Consider the following 18803-nt stretch of genomic DNA (forward strand, 5'->3'; position numbering starts at 1 on the left):
TGTGCCCTCTCACAATCCAGGAACCCGCATCAATTGCCCCAAAGAGGTAGGCTATGCCCACCCAGCTGGGGCTCTGCTATAGATTGCCCCCACAGAGGGAGGCCCCGCCCACCCACCACTGCCCACTGGTCAGTGGCCTGGGCCTCCCTCTTTGGGCTCTTTGGGGCGATCATGGAGCCCCCCAATTTATCGATCACCCCACTGGCCAGTGGCCTGGGCCTCCCTCTGCAGGGAGATCATGGGGCGATGGCTGGGCCCCCGACCAATCGCATCACACCTGCCTTGGCTGGCCTGACACCAGTGGGTGTCATAGCATGGTCCTGGATGGTTGTCTGGATAGTCATTCCACTGTTCAGCCATTCGGTCGATTTGCATATTACACTTTTATTATTATAGATATTTAAGTAATTGCATTCAGTCTACATTAAACAAATGTTACCATATCACAAGTGACTAGATAAAATACATAAAAATAAATATTAGTCCTAGCCCATTTGGTTCAGTGGATAGAGCGTCGGCCTGTGGACTGAAGGGTCCCAGGTTTGATTCCAGTCAAGGGCACGTACCTCAATAGCAGGCTCCTCCCCAGCCTGGGCCACATGCAGGAGGCAACCAATCAATGTGTTTCCCTCACATCAATGTTTCTCTGTCTTTCCCTCTCTCTTCCATTCTCTCTAAGTCAGTGGGAAAATTCCTCTGGTGAGGATTAAAAAAAATAAAAATCTTCATTTGAAAAATAAATAAATAAATATTAAATGTAAATATAGGAATCACATTTTCAGCCCCAAAACTGACCAGCACGCCCACTCTAAATTAGTTGATATGATTAGTGTGGTCAGTTTTAATAATTATAATAATCCAAATGTGTTATGTATATACCCTTTATGGATTATTATATGTGAAAATTATGAAATAGAAATAGTTCAAAAATCTCTCTCTCTCTCTCTCTCTCTCTCTCTCTCTCTCTCTCTCTCTCTCTCTCTCTCTCTCTCTCTCTCTCTCTCTCACACACACACACACACACACGTGCTCACCTCTGTAAACTACCTCTAATGGTGCTAGAGAAAATGTGTAGCTAAAATTGTTAATCATATCAGCTGTAAAAATTATTTTAAGAACTTATTTTTTAAAATACTATCTAGAGGCTGGGAGCAGGAAGAGCCAACCTGAGTAGAGCAGTCCATAGACGGGAAGGAAAGGACGCCTGCAGACAAGGGTTTGGTCTGGATAATTATTTGCTTGGCAGGGAGGAGTCTCTTTACATTGTAGGCTGATAGCAGCATCTCTGAGTCTAGCCACCAGATGCTGTAGCAATTCTCAGTTGTGACAACTCAGACTATCTCCAGACATTGTCAAATGTTCCTGGGGAGAAGGTAGTGGGTTGTAAAGTGTTCCCTGGTTGGGAAACCATGGCCGCCCTGGTTGCACTCTGACCCATAGATGCTACCCCAGTTCCTGTCTGCAGATGCAGAGGGAGTGGGCCTACACCAAGGTCAGACATCAGGTGACAGCTCACTGCAAAGTGCAGCGGCTTCCCAGACAAGGTGTGGAGTCCACTGAATCATGTGTTCATCTGTGACCAGTCCAGGAAAGCTATGTAGATTTCCCAAATCATCTGTTGAGGTCTCAGTCCTTTACGCCAATAATCAAAACAAACCGAAACAACTATGACAACAAAAATGATGCAATCCTCTGAAAATAAGGCAGCAAAACCATCTAATGGCTTAGAATATTACAGGCAGAATCTCGTGGGGGAAAATAAACAGAAACTGAAGGTTACAATGATCTTTACTTTTTCTAACTATGGCTTAGCATATGCTTTTTAAAATTCAGAACTGATGTTGTATTTTACTAATTTAATTGCTTTCCTATTTTTTATCACATTATATAGTAAAGGCATCTCTGCTTGCTTGGTATTAAAAATAAACAGCCTTTATATCAACGTTAGGTATGTTGCTCAAATTATAGTTTAGTTAATCCCTAAAAGTTAATGACCTCACTTGTCTGAGGGAGGCAAGATCATAAAGTAGAAAAATAGCAATATTGTTGTGGTTACAAAGAGCTCCATCCCGAGTCATCCCTATCATGTGACTATGGGCAAGTTACTCTCTAAATCACAGCCTCCAATTATAAAAATAGGAATTATGATAGTACCTACATGCCATTAGGTTATAAGGACTCATAATCTAAGGCTGCTAAGCCCTGAGCACAGTGTCTGATAAATAGTAAAGTCTCAATCAACGATAGATAATCTTCTTGCTATAAAAATTATCATTTTCATGTTCATAATTGGAAATGACCATGGATAATCAACAATTTCATTGTGTCACTCTTAGAAGTGAGAACTGGATAAGAAAACATTCTCTTTGCAGAACACAACAGTATTCTCAATAAATACTACATTTTCTTTTGTTAAAAAGGAAAATGAGGGAAGAATGACCAAGCTCCCTTACTCAAGGTTTCGTCCCTTTTTACCTTTCCTGTGTAATGGAACGGAGGCTGGAGGTATAGATGTGGGTCGAGCAATAGCCATTCCCTCATCTGTGTTTTATTATTCATTGGATGGTTCCCTCCTGCAGCCTACATAGAACATACTGTCCTGGGAACAATGAGTTTGATTTGACATTTCACTGGGGCAAATGGTTCTCATAGCTAATAATATTCTTGGGCCAAGAGTGGATCTCCAAGTGATTTCCCTTCTTCCAAGTTCTCATTCATTCAGAATTTGCTGATATAATTTATTCACTCAATGCAAATTGATTGAAGATCATCACCTGCCAAGAATTTCACAAGGAGCTGGAGGTATCTTGATGATCACAGTTGGGGCACTCAAGGAACTTAGCCTGGGAGGAAAGCCAACATTAGCTAGAGGGATGCATAATTTCCAACTGAGCCAGGAAGTAGTTCTCGAGGAGTGTAAAGCCTCTCTCAGCCTGCAGTGTCAGCAAAGACTTCCCTGAGTAAGTGACACAAGAACCAAATGGAAAGCTCAGATGGGAAGCTTGGAACCGCATTGCCCAGATTCCTTCTACAAAATTTCATATGTGTGAAATTTTGAACTCTGTGTCAGGACTTCCAATCTTGACCAACAGCAGGACGTAAGGGCAGAGTGAAGAGGGGAAGAGGGCAGCTGTCAACAGAGAAGACACCGACCAGACACCCCTGGTTACAAGATCATGGCATTGTCTGCCTTTTCTTGGTCTCAGAGAGCTGTCCTGGTTTTTGATCATCGCTTTAATCTGGTTCTATGAGCCAGACACTGGGGTTCTGAATGTTCTTGCAAAAAGTCCCTTTTGCTTAAGGTAGCCAGAATTAGTGTCTGCTGTTTGCACCCATCAAGCTATTTGCATGCCACATTGCTTTCCTCCACACTTATAGTTAGGATTATGCGTGCTTATCACCACAACCAGACTGTCAGTTTCTTGAGTTATTTCTCTTTGAACCCCCAGGGCCCAGAGAAGTGACTGACTGACACTCAGCAAATGCACAATGAATTTGATTTTGCACGTGTTCAAAAAATTAGGTTTGCCAATAATAAATACAAAAGTTCCAGCGGATGTTTAAACACTGAGAAAGAGCTTGATTTGGAAAAAAAAAAAAGGTCCTCCATGCCTTACATCAATTTCACACTAATGTGGAAATCTCTACGCTCTGTAGTTATCTTCTCAGATATTACTTATTAAAATAAACATCATGAAGAAACCCAGTGTTCTAATAACCATACTCCTGCAGCATCCTTGCCTCTGAACTTAACATCATTCAGCACTTTTACCACCACGCTTCCAAATGGGTAAAGCTCCTGAGGTGGGCAGGTCCAGGGCATCACTCCCAGGAGCCAACCCCATTCACCTCTCTTTACCCCTTTTAACCCTCGGGGCAATCCATGAAGCCCAGTAGACAGCAAGTGAACTTGGCTTCCAGAGAAATCACCGTCTGTTTTTCTACCCCTAATAAACAAAGTGCCTCTGCTCTATAAATTCACAGTGCTGTGGAACTCCGACCTAGAATGAAAATGGAGATAGGTTGTTTTTTTGTCCAGTTAAATGGCTTTTTTAAAAAAAGATCTTGGGCAGTAGATTTATGCTGCAAGAATCTATGGGCTGCGTAAATTTTATCTGGTTCAAATAATACTACCATGTCCTAAAACTTGGGTACTATACACTTTCCAAATGTACAATGTCATCAAGGTTTTATGATATTTCCTACAAAAATGACTCCACAGTCAGGTAGCACTTCATCAGCTACAGTTTGAATTCAGGTATCGGAGCAGAATGCAGCAGGAAAACGGTGCTGCTCCCCTGACTTCACTATCTCAGCCACAGGGGGATATTCCACTGAACAATGTTCATCCATGCATGTTTCTATTCCCTCATAAAAAGAATTCCACATCTTGGATTATGGAGTAGAACCAAAACTATGGTGGAAGGAGCAAAAACCCATTCTTGATGACTTCTGTTTTCCTGCAAAAGCTTGATCAGAGAAATTCTGCCATGTGCGGGGAATAGGGCCAGTGCCTATTCAACTTCACTTCCTCCTTCAAGTAGCAAAACCGTTAGAGTATCAGGTCCGTGCCTGCTGCTTAAACGTGTGACCCATCAAAGTGGCTTATGGAGCACACAAGACTTCCGAGACCCAGAGCTCTGAAGGCAAAGCTGACAGATACGAGGTGCAAGTCTAGCCTCGCCAGGTTAAACATGGCTATGAAAGGAGCATACTCAGTTCTACTGGCATCAAAACACAGCGCTCGCTGCCAAAGAGTCTATGAGAAAGAAATATTAAGTAATACGCCAACTCTGACATTGACATGCATTTGTTATTCTTCTATGCCAACCCACCCTAACCCAAAGCGTATGCTGTTCCAATCCAGGCCTGCCCTAACCCAGCTAATTATGCTTGAATTTAGGCAAAACACTAAGGAGTATTCAGTCCCAAAGACAATGTTTCAATGGCCCATTAGCTTCTGTATTATTTCCATATTCTGAGTTGGGTCCTGAACTGTGTTCATCACTGTAGGAATTGTCTCTCTTCCTCAGCGCAGGTATAATAGAACTCCCACCAACTCACTGTGTTGAAAGTGGTATTAGTTCCTTCCCAAATGTACTGGGAAACACTCAGTGAAAAAGACTTGAAGCAGAGCAACCTCTTCAATTATACATGAAATATTTCCAAATTCATTATCTACATGGTTTAAGTGGACTTGTGATCATGTTGCCCAAGGAGCCCTGGTATAACCAACGGCTTTTGTTTTAGGGCTTTCAAACTGGTTGCCAAACCTTTGAGTCTGTCTGTGGAGAAAAGTTTAAAATTTTACAAAAAATATGCACATATTGGCAAAAGTGGACATGTGTCCCTTAGGCATAAAAAGTGCCTTTCCCAAATGTTTACTGAGATTTTTTTCTATTTCTCAAGAATGAGAGTGCTTAGTCTCACCTCCTGGTAAAACGAACACTTGTGATGTTCTTCTTAAATTCATTCCCACACATGGTGTCATCGTCAGAAAACTAGAGGAAATGAGGCTTATTCCCTTAATTTGTAATAACCATTTTATCATATTTTCCCAGAGACAAAAATCTTGTATCTAGATTGTATGACCTTGGGTTACCCTACCATAAGCCTCAATTTCCCTCAGTTTCTTGGATGATTAACTTGTACTTGCTTCACAGAGTCCCGGTCAAGAGTAAGTGAAGAAAAAAAATGAAAAAAAAATGAAAAAAAAAATGAAAGAGTAAGTGAACAGTGCATGTGTATCCAGCACACAGCATTCAACAAAAGTCAGTGCAATGAACGTCAGTTTTGTCCTCATTCTCTGCTTGGTATTTAAATGACAAGACTTCTTTCCAATCCTCAGCACATGTTCCAAGAACTTCCACGTAACTGTTTCTCTGTTAGTCCCGCCTGCCCTGGACAGCCTCTTTGATTCAGAGGTCTTGGTGGTCCCTTCCCGGCTGTCTCCTAATTATCTGTATCAATTAGCTGGAACTTCAAAGGGGGGATCCAATGGCTAGGGCCTTGTCTTTAAAGATCTTGCCAGAAATGAATTAATAATATGATCTATCTGATCACCAATATCCTGAGAGTGTGGATGGGCACAGCTTCATGGGCTTGTGACTTATGCAGTTGCACAGGGCCCCGCACTAAGACGGTTTGGCTCAGTGGATAGAGCATCAGCCCTAGGACTATAGCATCCTGGATTCAATTCCAGTCAAGGGCAAGGACAAGTTCCTCAGCTGCAGGCTCATCCAGGGCCAAGGTGTGTGCGGGAGGCAACCAATCAATGTGTCTCTCTCACATCGATGTGTCTCTCTGTGTGCCTCTCCCCCTTCCCTCCATTCTCTCTAAAAATCAATGGGAAAAAATACCCTTGGGTGATGATTAACAAACAAAAAAAGAATAGGCTGTAGGAAAGGAAAGGGTAGAAGCAGGAAAAACAGCTAGGATGCTGTTGATATATACAAGGTGAGAGATGATGTGGCAAATGACACCAAAGAAGAGGCCAGTTAGACTCCATTTACCTGATGCTGCAGCACAGGTCACCAGGCACAGTCCTATCTATGGCGGTGTCCTTGCCAGCCGGCTTTGTGTCCACCCCTGGTTCCTGCCCAGTTCCCATGCTGGCTGCCTGCTTTACACTACATTTTCTTATAAGAGCAGGTGTTTTTCTCTTCTTGCCTACCCTTTTCCTATGGTCCCCCCCCCCAAAAAAAAACTGTATACAGTAGCAAATGGGATTCTCCAAAAGAAAATCAGATGTTGTCACAAAATCTGGATCCCCCACAAAGGAGAAAATGAGCTGCTGAAAGAAGGAAGGAAAGAAAGGCCCGACTCAGGTCATGCATCTTCTGTGTTAGGTCACTGTTGTTGGGGCTCACTATACACTCCCTATGGTCTCTAATTAAGTAATGGATGTGAACATTGACCCCCTCCTAAAATCTGTATGGGTGTGCAGGATAAAATCTACTAAAGTTTTTGTATATACAAAATGCATCTAAAATATCTTTAAAACCAACAAAATACTTTGCTCAACTCTCCATAAGGAAAAAGGAAAGACTAATTTTTTGAACTTTTTATTAGACTTACATCTAAATTTGTACAATTCTCTCTATGGTTAAGCTGGCAAATGAAAAAAATATATATCATCACTATTTAGTTTACAGGTAATCAAATAGAAAACTCAACCGGCCTTGCTAAAAATGACACGATACAACTACGGGTGAGTGCAATACCAGTCAGTTACAAGTGTGTAGTGCCTAATCTAGATTTCTCGAAGAATACTCCCTGCTTTTCAGCATGATCAGAAATGTCTCTGCCACAACAGAGCATGGATGCTACCCATTCCCAGCCTGAAGGGCGCTGCCAGCTACTCACCTTTTTCTGAAGAACATTGATTTTCCTTTCCTTCACTTCTAACATATCCTTCATGTCACGGATCTCCCCGGCCAGCGTCCCCTTCTCTTCCGTGAGATCTTGCAGCTGTTTTGTTTTTTTATTGAGAAAAGATTCTTTCTCTTCCAGGCGTAATCTCAGCGCATCTACCTGAAACCAGGAAGAAGAAAGAAGGTAGTGGTTTCAGGCCAGAGTCATCAGGAGGCATCAGTCAAGCCCCGGGAGGGGGTGGGGCGCAGCAGGCCTTCTGAGCACAGCGTGGTCACACCACTGCTCATGAGCATCTCGATGCCAAGCGTCTATCAGTCTGTGTCTACCTTAAAGTCCCGTTGCCTGTGTATCTGAACAGTGATACATTTTTTAATGTAGGCTTTTTTATGAAAGCGTAGTGTGTCTCCGTGATGGCCAGGGAGGGTATAGCACTCAACGCAGCAGCATCTGCCAGGAACCTGGAGAACACAGTGAGCCACGCCCAACACCTGGAAGGAACACTGACATGGAGAAAAACACTCCTAAATTAGAAGAATACAGCCCTGCCAGCGTGGCTCAGTGGTTGAGCGCAACCTATGAACCAGGAGGTCATGGTTCGATTCCCGGTCAGGGCACATGCCCAGTTTGCAGGCTGGATCCCCAGAATGGGGCTTGCAGGAGGCAGTCGATCAATGATTCTCTCTCATCATCGATGTTTCTCTCTCTCTCTCTCACTCTCTCTTCCCCTCCCTTCCTCTCTCTGAAATAAATAAAAATATATTTTTAAAAAAAGACATTTTGCCAAAAGGAAGTAAATGCTGCTAGAGGGAGAAAATGTGGAAATGACACCCACTTGTCAGCTTTATGAAAGACTACTTTCCAAAGGATAAGGATAAAAAGAGACAAAGCATCCCAAAAATGCCTATTTCTACTTTACCTCAAAAATTAGATTATTACAACCCCTGCTTTTCAAATGTCAGTAATAAAATGAAGAAATGTACGCTTTATTTTTTTCCGAAGACCACATGTTAAAAAAAATTGGAGTGAAGGAAGATTTTAATCCTCACTCATACCCGGAAGTTGATAGGCAGTAACTACATCGACAATCAGGAAATAGTGCTGAAGCCTGTTAGTTATATTATCAAAATAACCAGGCAAAACGAATTAAAAGTTTGTCTTGGGGAAGAAGAGATGGGACAGGGATAAGTGGGGCTGCTGCATCTCTCAGCAAAGTGGTGCTCGCTACACTAAGAACAAGAAAAAGTTGATGAAAAGGGGAAAAAAGACAAAAGCTAAAAAAAAAAAAAAGGATGCAGGAATGCCATAATGAGCCACAATAAACAGCAACGTAAATACTATGAGGACAGAGTCAAAGGCCTAACTTGGAACAATGAAAAGAGAGCATGAGGTGTCAGGCTGGTTCTGCCTCTATCTGGCTGTGAGGATGGGGACAAACAACTTACTCCCCCCACCCAGCCTTTTAGCCTCAGTTTCTTCATTCGTAAAACCAAAAGGTTGGAACACAGTGCCTGACATTTTAGGATTTTTAAGACAGGAATCAAGCTTAGGTACAATACGTCATGAAAAAGGTGATGATATGAGAAAGAAAACAATTATTGGGGTAGAATCTCCATTTCTTACAACTTTCCAAGAAAGGGGTGCCCAACTGTGACCTTCCTAAAGGTCAAAAGTGATGAGGAGGTGAGTGAGTAGAGTTTTCCCAGTTTCTGTCCCTGAGAGGAGGATGAAGCTGGGAGGTCCCAGCAAGGGAAAGGGTGACAACAAGAGCTTGAAGTCCAGTGGAGACCCTGACTGCAGTGTGGAGAGGACGGGTATCGGTGACTGCAGAGGTAAGAACTGCAGACTCTTCAAACATCTGCTCTTCCCACATAATTACCATAGAGATCTAGGGGCCAGGAAGGTGGAGGGGATGCTTGTGTCTGGGGATCTTCCACGAAAATTGATTCCAGTTGCACTGAAGTTTAAACATAGAGATTCTCAAGTGACCTATCTTCGTTTAAAGTTATCTTCACCTACCAATCTGGAATAAAATCAATACTTGTCTTTGGATTTTCATCGTATCAGGTAGAAAAGAAATATTTTTTATACATAAAGAATGGCATTTGTGGGTTCCTTGTACATTGGCAGGGCAGGCTGAGCAGATTAGGGCCGTGGTTATATGTAAGGGCTTACGCTCAGTTGTGGAGACTTGAACACAGGCTGACCAGGACTTGGTGTGAATCTGAGAGGAAACTGTGGTCCCATTAGCCCTGCATTCCAGCTATCAAAGATGGGTGGTCTCTACCAGGACTAAAGGAAATGCCCAATATCCCAAACTGTGATATAAATCAATTACAATATGGGAGGTAGTGAGTGGTGCTGACGAGGGCTTAGAAAAGAGACTCTGTACTGATGGAGAAGACACTTAGCATGTGTAGCGCCTTCTCACCATGCATGGCCTATCAGTGCCCAGCTGCATCTTCCTGAGCCCAGAAGAGATAAAAATAAACAACCCTGGCTGTAAGAATTTTCCTCCAAGAATAAAACAGAGCAGGGATGGTCATGATCAACAACCTACTCATAACACCCAAATTCTACATGGCAGGAGGACTCTGTGCCAGCTCAGGTCTTCTGCTTAGGAGTTTATTTTCCATGCGCCCAAAAGCATGTACTTAGCTTCAAAGGAATTTGAATCGTGCCCTTCAATCACCTTCACTCTATCTTTACAGCTTTGCACAGTCTCCTACAATCAAGAAACAAAGCTTAAGGGCCTTTTTTTTTTTTCTTAAGACAAAACTTTGACCTGAACTGCATCCAATTCTCAACCAACATTAGCCCCGTTTGCAGTAAGCAAGTATGACATCATTTCTAAAGTCAAATTTTAACTTCCAGATGGTGCAAAACCACAAGCAGGCGCACGGGCCTTCTGATGCACAGAAGTTTAAATACAGGGAAGATCAGGCAAGAAAGAATAGAGTTTATTAAAAATTGGAATATGTAGTTTCAAACTGGGTATCAATGAGTAGGATTAAAGTCGCCCTCACTAATATTTGGACTTCACTCAACAGTGTACATTGGTCAAAAAGAATCAGAAAGGCCTTGAAGTTTAGATTATAGTCCAACATCAGGTAGAGACATAAAAGTTAAAATGTTAGAGAATATGAAATACTTTTCTTTGCCTCTTCACTCAACACCAAATAATTTTAAGGGCCCTTGACTCTCTCTCTTAAACTTTGGCAGTTGACTCAATAATAAAACTTGGCAAAGCAAAAAGCACTATTATTTCCCAGAAAGAAAAAAAAAATTAGAACTGTATGATATAGTCAGTGCATAAAGACCCATAGGTTCAGTTTCCAATTTTTACATCTGACTCAACTGCATGGGAACTAGTCACCTAATGTTAAAAGTAGGACAATCTTTTCATTTTAGGAGAATTACTCATTTCCTTCTGATCCAATTATGTGTGTATTTGTGTGTGTGTGTGAGTGTGTGCGCTCACGCGTGCGCGCTTAAGACCATACAACATATGAAAATTTAACCTTTTATCTGGCAGTATAAAACACGAAACATTTGTTATCACTTCAGTTCCAGGTAATAACTTGAAAGAAAAGGACCATGGCAACGAAATTGGCAAAAATTGCCAAAATCAGAGTTAAACATTATTAATCTTCATGTCAGCACCCAGGAATTATAACCAGCTCCAATGGTGAGGTATGTTTGGAGAAGTTCTGTACATCAGGCTCCCGACCTTGCTGCCATATTTTACACGGGCCTTCAGAAACGGCTTTAATGTTGTGACAAAATACTAAGTGCTACTCGATGTGCCATAAATAATTTTTTTTTAAATCAAACGGTTCATTCCAATGACTACAGCAACACTTGGAAAAAAAAAAAAAGAAACACTTGAGAGAGAAAAGGGGGCCACTTGAAATTTTTCACGGATTAAATACCACTTACTTGACAACGCTTCGGGAATTGAATAAACATGGTATCGCAAAGAACAACTTTCAAAGAAAATGAAGCTGGAACACTCACAAAAGCTCCCCGATACAGTTTTCTTTCACATTCAAAGTTGAGTGTGTTTGTTTTTCCTAATAGTAGACTTGGGTTAAGGGTGTATTTGAATTTGATTCAACTTGCAATCATTCAAATGGGAGTCAGCTTCGAAGTTGGAAGGATGCATAGTGGACACAGCCTCCAAAGACACAAACACTTAAAAATACCCTAAAATGTAAAACTTGCTGTGGGAGTAACCACTACTTCGCACTCACATCCAATTTTCCTTTCCTTCCTGAACACAGGGACGGTCTCCCTTGCAGGAAGATGGGGCCATTTGTCTTATTCATGAAATAGAAACGGAAGCGGCACACCTCGCTTCTCCATGCTTCCCCCTCTCACTCTGCCCCGTCCTCCGAGACCATGGAGGCTACATGTTCAGGATGGTGGAGCTACAAGACAGCAGAACCTCCATAAATCTGGATCCTCAAGAGACCACAAGGAGGAGGAACATCCCCTACCTTCCACCTACCAATCCCCAACACCCAACCTGGGTTGTACTTACAATATGATGCACTGAACTACTAAAAAATTATTATTCTTACAATTTCCCCTGTTTTGTTAAGAGGTGGGCACCTTACAAGTAGAAAGATTTGTTTCTCTTTCAGATTATCATAAACCTGAAAGAAATAGGGCTGCTGTACCTCCCTCTACTCCTTCTACGTGTACAATCGCAACATCTACTTTCTCCTCTATTTTCCCCCCAAATCCAAAGAGAAGGGAAAGGACAGAGAGCCAAGGGCAGCGCTAAAAGGAAGAGGTAGCAGAACCCTGGGGAATGGACTCAGAGGTTAAAGTTCAAGAACTTAGGCAGTGGTTCTCAACCCTCTAGCCCAGGGGTGGGCAAACTTTTTGACTCGAGGGCCACAATGGGTTCTTAAACTGGACTGGAGGGCCGGAACAAAAGCATGGATGGAGTGTTTGTGTGAACTAATATAAATTCAAAGTAAACATCATTACATAAAAGGGTACGGTCTTTTTTTTTTTAGTTTTATTCATTTCAAAGGGGCCGGATTCGGCCCGCGGGCCGTAGTTTGCCCACGGCTGCTAGCCCTTTAATACAGTTCCTCATGTTGTGACCCAACCATAAAATAATTTTCGTTGCTACTTCATAATTGTAATGTTGCTACTGTTATGAATCGTAATGTAAATATCTGATATGCAGGATGGTCTTAGGCGACCCCTGTGAAAGGGTCATTCGACCACCAAAGGGGTCATGACCCACAGGTTGAGAACCGCTGCTTTAGGGAGAAAAGAGAAAGAGATTGAAGAGGAAGAGTCCCCTTAGGCCCACGGGCTTAAACTTCAGTTTGTATAGATAAATGGCTCAAGGGGACAATTCTGTTTTGCAAAAGTCTGCATTACAAATATATGTGTTCAAGCAACTCATGGAAATGACCAGGGACTTACCCACAGGCCTTCCAAATGCTGAGAACAAAACTAAGGTGTTATGAGCAAAATGAGGATAATAACAGTACCTCCTTCATCAAGTTATTTTGGGGATTAAATTGAATAACATGTAATGCACTTAACACAGTGCCTGGCACCCAGAAACACTCAATAAATTTTTGCTATTGTTATTATATTTTATTATTCCACTTTCCACAGTCTCCAAGCCAGTGATTTATATACTGTAGGAATGCAATAAAGGCTGCTAATCAACAGCCCTCAGGAAAAGTGGAGAACCAGCAAATAAGGTTTTGTGCTCTAACATGTACCAGGGTGTTAGATTGTCTGTCATTTACTTTAAATTATTTCAGCATACCCTGTATGATAGGGGGGTCTGTGTGGAGGGGTGCCTGGGTGGGTGGGTGTATTTCTCAACAGGTAGTTAATTAGCCTTTGAAAGACTTTAATTAAAAGCTGACATGCCAGAGTCAGCTACCAAAAGTGCCTCGATATTCTTTATATTGATGAGCACCTGAAATTTAGTCAATTAGCATAATTGGTGTGAGGAGTGATTTTTCCTTGCTGTAGTGAGTGGTGTTTGAGATGTGTAGATTGCCTGGAAATGCTGCACAGGCACTTGACTCTTCCAGGAACAAGATTTAAGGTGGTGTGTCCAATGGAATATGATGCAAGCCACGTCCATAATTTTAAACTTTGTAATAGCCACATTAGAAAAGTTAAAATGGGGTAAAATTAATGTGTATTTAATCTAAACTACTATCTCCAAAATGTTATTACTTAAGATGTAATGAGTATGAAAAAATTACTGGCATTTTATTTTGTATTGTCTTCAAAATGCAGCACTTATGTTACACTTTCAGCATATCTCAATTAGAACCAGCCATAGTTCAGATGCTCAGTGGCCTCATGCAGTTCATGGCTACCATACGGGACAGTGCAGGTCCATGGCTAGTAAGCCCAAAAGTTTCAATCCTTCGATTTCTATCTCCTCTGACCCAATAGCAAACAAGATTGTCTGAGACCTGCCATAGGAAATACCATCACACTGGCCTAATGTGAACCTTCTGTGGCCTCAGAAGGACAGAGAGCTTCAAGGAGCATAGCTGAACAACTCTAATGGAAACCTGGAGGCAAGATCATGGGCAGGAGTCCCATAGCCTTCCCTTCTCCAACCATCAGAGGCCACTAACCTCGACCAAATAAAATCAAATAAGTGTCGATGAGCTAATGGGCTTGGTGACTCAGCTAGCATGATCTCTTTGGAGTGTTGTTGAAAAGAAGAGTTCAGAATAATCATTGCTTTTTAAAAGTTCTTTCACCTAGTTTCAAATTATAGAAAAAGTTTCCTTTCAGAAAAAAAAAAATGTCCTTCAGTCACTATATCATAAAATAATGCTATTAGATGAGGGTGTGTCTGAGTCTTATCTTATGCTTGGGTTATGGCCTTCTCTTCTTTAACATTTGCAGCTTTTTTTATTTCAGAGTTCTCTTCTCTGTAGGTACTCTTGTCAACTAGAATTATTAACTTACTCATTTAAAGAATATAAAGACTAGATTTTGTGTCAGGCATTGTTCTAGTTACAGATACAGCCTTTTAGCAGGACCGTCAAGGCTATGACTTACTGAACACACATTTGTAAAATTGGGAGTGGGGTACAGCAAGTTTTTATTATGTCAATATCATTAGTAAACAAGATTTTTAGGATACGATGAAAGTAATACAAATATAAAATCTAAAAACTTTTGTAAAAAACTGCACTGACAAAAGGCTAATTTGTGGATGTCTGTGCTTATTAGTGAAAATGTATATGTGCATGTTTGTGTGCATATGAAATAATAAAACTCATGGTTTAATGAATATCTATAAGCTAAGATCTATCCTGGTATTCGACAAAATGGTTTATTTAACCGAGGGCTACTCTTGACTGTGTGATCTTGGAACAATGAATGACTTTATTGAGCTTTAAATAAGTTTGCTTTAGACCTGCTCCACTGTGTTCAACATAATTTTGGATTCTAATAAATTTGGGTCTAAAAAAAGCTTTTTAATACTAATAAGTATGAACACATGATGTTTTTTCTTTTAAAAAATGTTTTCTAGCTTTGTCTAATAAAAAGCCTTAGAAAAAAGTGACGAATAGCAATGAGGACCCATGCCAAACACTAAATTTTAGGTCTATGGCAAGAAATATAGAAATGAGCATAGAACACCTCAGTGAACCAAATAGCAAGGAAATAATAAGGACCAAGTCTTCTTATTGGTCAAGGACCAGATAATTTGGTGCTATTCTATGAGCAGACACTAGTGGGCAGGAATGAAGGCTGAGACAGGTAGGGAGCTACTGCAGCCAACCAGAGTAGAGGCCCTGGTAGCCACAACTAGGATGCAGGTGCTGCAGAGAGAATGTGGTTATGTTTGAGACACATTCTGAGATACAATCAAGATGCTGGTGGCAGGTGGGAAAGTTTATATGTACAGGGATAAAAGGAAGGAAGGAATCAAAGATAACTCGTGGGTTACTGGCTGAAGCAACTCCATAGGTAGTGGAATTATTGCCTGTGCTAGTAAAGACTGAGAGAATCAGACTTGGTGGTAGGAAATCAAGAGTTCAGTATTAGGTACATATAGGTTGAGATGCTAGAAACATCCAAAGGGCAAACGGCTACATGACTTGGAATCACCCGAGACAACAGAACTTAGACTAGAGTCTCACCTACATGTGAATGAGCAGTCCTGTAATTATATCAATATTCCTCCAGCAGATGAATTAGGACAACTTCTCTGCATTTTACAGACTGATTCCCACTTAGATGCAGCTGCCTGAGATCAAGTTTGAAATCTATGGTAGTTGAATATAAAAGGGTCCCTGATTTTCAATCTTTAGTTAACAAGGTCTCTTCCCTCATAGTCCAGAGAAACAAGAGATTTGGTCATTTCAATCATTCCCTTAAGCCAGTGGTTCTCAACCTTCCTCATGCCGCGACCCTTTAATACAGTTCCTCATGTTGTGGTGACCCCCAATTTCATTGTTACAAATTGAACATAATGAAAGCATTGTGATTAATCACAAAAACAATATGTAATTATATACGTGTTTTCCAATGGTCTTAGGCAAGCCCTGTGAAAGGGTCGTTCGACCCCCAACGGGGTCGCAACCCACAGGTTGAGAACTGCTGCCTTAAGCTCTTCCTGGTGGCTAGTTAATGCCAATGACGTGTTTACCCTCCTGGGGATCAATGCAGTCAGGAGAGGCATACTGACTGGGAAAAAAAGGATTGCAGGATCCCACTTCTGGGGCTGGCTTTCACCTAGCAACCACAAGCTTATACATTTGACCAGAGAAAAGTCCTAACTTACATTTTTAAAATATAAACTTTAGATAGCACAAACAGAAACAATAATGCCTGTATTATAGAGTGCTCCATAATTTACAATATACCTTTCTGTTAAATTATAAATCTGTTCTCTTACACAATTTCAATTAAAAAGTAAAATTCAGGGATATTTAGTATTGTATAGCCTCATGCTGTGCTTATGAAAGTTAAGTTACAATCACCAGCTTGTTAATAACACAGTTGAGATTTTCAGGTTGTAAAGATTCATTTTGTCTTACCTGCCTGTCAAAAAATTATACCCATGTCCCACATGCCACCTACTTGAGGCAAACAATGCTGGGTTATGAGTGCTTTGTATCACCTACAGGGAAGAATTCATATCATATGTGGGTTAATAATCCAGCCAACTTTATAAAGCCTGTTTTCATACTTAAGTTTTTGGCTACTTCTTACACTAAAATTAGGTGGTTTTAAGTGACTAGTCCAAAGTTCAAAATTTAATGTTCAGTTCTGTTCCAGCAAATTTCTGAAAACACGTGGGAATTGTAACTCATGTGTTAATACTTAAAGTTTTTGTTAATAAAACTTCCAACACTAACCTTACCTCATTGAACTTACCTCACTGGTTTTTATGCTTACTATAAAACTATAGCTGTCATAATATTTTTGAATTACTACAAAAGGAAGTAAGCCATTCCAAAGTCAATGTTATTTTGCAACATGATGATAGTTATAAATTCAAAATACTTAAAACCAATTTGCAAAGCTATCAATCTTAGTGCCTCCTAACATTTGAAAAGCCCATCTTCAAGACATTTACTATTACAAAAAAACAAGTTTAAGAAAACACTGTGTATCATTCATATTGCACTTTCACTTCAAGTAAGCACATTAAATCTGAACATGAACACTCATTTTAACATAAAATTTTAAAATATTGGTCCTGCTTAGATATTCCATGAACTTTCTGAACTATGACTGAAGGCCAAAGAACTGAAATCACTGATAATTTAGCACCAAGATTAAGTAATAATTTTGTGATCTTAAGGTCAGTGCTTTCCAATAAATCCAAATAAGTAACCTCCATCCAGGTATGCTTGACATATGTGTAAATGACTAACATGTTAGGGACTGTAGTCATTTTATTTTTAAAGAGAATTAAACCCATATTTTAGTCATATCTCTCAAATCAGGGCCGGTACTCCTGGAGGATGGGGAGCAGTGTTCAAAGATCCTTGAGTTTGCTACATGGATTGCTTTATGTTGTCTTTTCTTTTGGATGATGACCTCAGAATTAAAAAGAACTTATTCCGGATGATGTAAATAACTCCTTAGAACCAAAGATTGTTAAGAGACTTCAATATCTGCCTTTGTGTTTGCACGTAAAATTCTTTTGGGGTGAAATGGAAAAAGCACAGAATGACTTCTTATTTCTCTCCAAATATTATATTCCCTCCAATATACTGGCCATGGGACATCATGATGACCATGAAACAAGGGTGTGACATCACCATGGAAACCGCATCAGTGAGGAACGAGGTCATCACACAGCACACCACTATGCAGACCTCCTGCGCTGGCACCTGTGCCGAGCGGTTGGCACCATATTCATATCAAGTGTAAATTTACGTCCAGCAAACACAGCCCTTTTCCATATAAAGTTAATACCATTAATTTAAATTTTATAGGCTTTGACATTATATTTTCATTGAGTGTGTAATTTTTATTTGGTTTCATAGTTCTGTAAGGCCTATAAGCATGCCTCGTCTTATCTTCATACCTAATTAAGTAACATGAGTAATAATTATTACATAAAGCAATCCTGGCTGTCTGCAATGTTCTTCTTATTATTTTTTCTTCTAAAAGGAATTTCTTCCCAAGTGTGAGACATACCGCCCTAAAATAAACAGTATTTGTCCTTTAAAAATCCTCCTGAGTGTTATGCAAAAATGAAATGCAGAGTGACAGTGTGTTCCTCGATCAAGCCGACTTGGGAAATGCAGCTTGCTCTCCTGATTTATGGTACACATTAAGTAAAACTAAAGCAAAGATCTTACTTAACTTGATTTAACCACAGACCCCATATTTTTAAAGAACACATAATAATAACCTTCAAAGGTTGTTATGAAAGATTGTTCTCAAGTACCTGTTAGTCATCAGATGTTTAAGGCCCAGCATAGATATGAAATGTTTGAGGATGGTGAAATGCGGACACACCACAGGATTAGAGTCAGAAGACCTTGACTCAAAGTAAACTACATTCAGTCAAGCTGTCCTCCGTTGCTATCTGTGTGTTACGTGGTGTGCAGTGTGTCTTATGTAATCCTCAGAACCACCTGTGAGGTAGGTATTGTTTACAAGTAAAAACCTTAAAGCTCTGAGAGCTTACAGGTAGATTGTGCTAAAGCCCGATCTTCTAGTTCAAGATCTATTCCACCAGCTTACATCCCAGTTCACTTTTGGCTCTGTGGGCACCTGGAGTTGAGACCTTCCGGGAAGTCACTTGCTTCTTAAGGACTCGGCTATCTCCTCTAGAAATTAACAACATTTTGTTCAATGACCTCTTCAGTAATCACTTACCCCAAACTTATATGATGTCAGGAGGTGAATGATCCAGATACTAAAACATATTTTTTTTATTGCTAAAA

General features: G+C 40.6%; 1 protein-coding gene across 12 annotated transcripts in view; it reads right to left on the bottom strand.

Annotated features, from left to right (window-relative positions):
• Positions 1-18803, bottom strand: part of ERC2 (ELKS/RAB6-interacting/CAST family member 2) — an 846554-nt gene that overhangs the window by 521863 nt on the left and 305888 nt on the right. For all 12 annotated transcript variants that reach the window (XM_014541327.1, XM_014541320.1, XM_014541325.1 and 9 more), the window contains one exon: positions 7366-7533. In XM_014541327.1, the coding sequence (XP_014396813.1) occupies positions 7366-7533 (168 nt within the window). The remainder of the gene's footprint in view (positions 1-7365; positions 7534-18803) is intronic.

Source organism: Myotis brandtii, unplaced genomic scaffold (assembly GCF_000412655.1).
Source record: "Myotis brandtii unplaced genomic scaffold, ASM41265v1 scaffold268, whole genome shotgun sequence".
NCBI classification, from domain to species: Eukaryota; Metazoa; Chordata; class Mammalia; order Chiroptera; family Vespertilionidae; genus Myotis; species Myotis brandtii.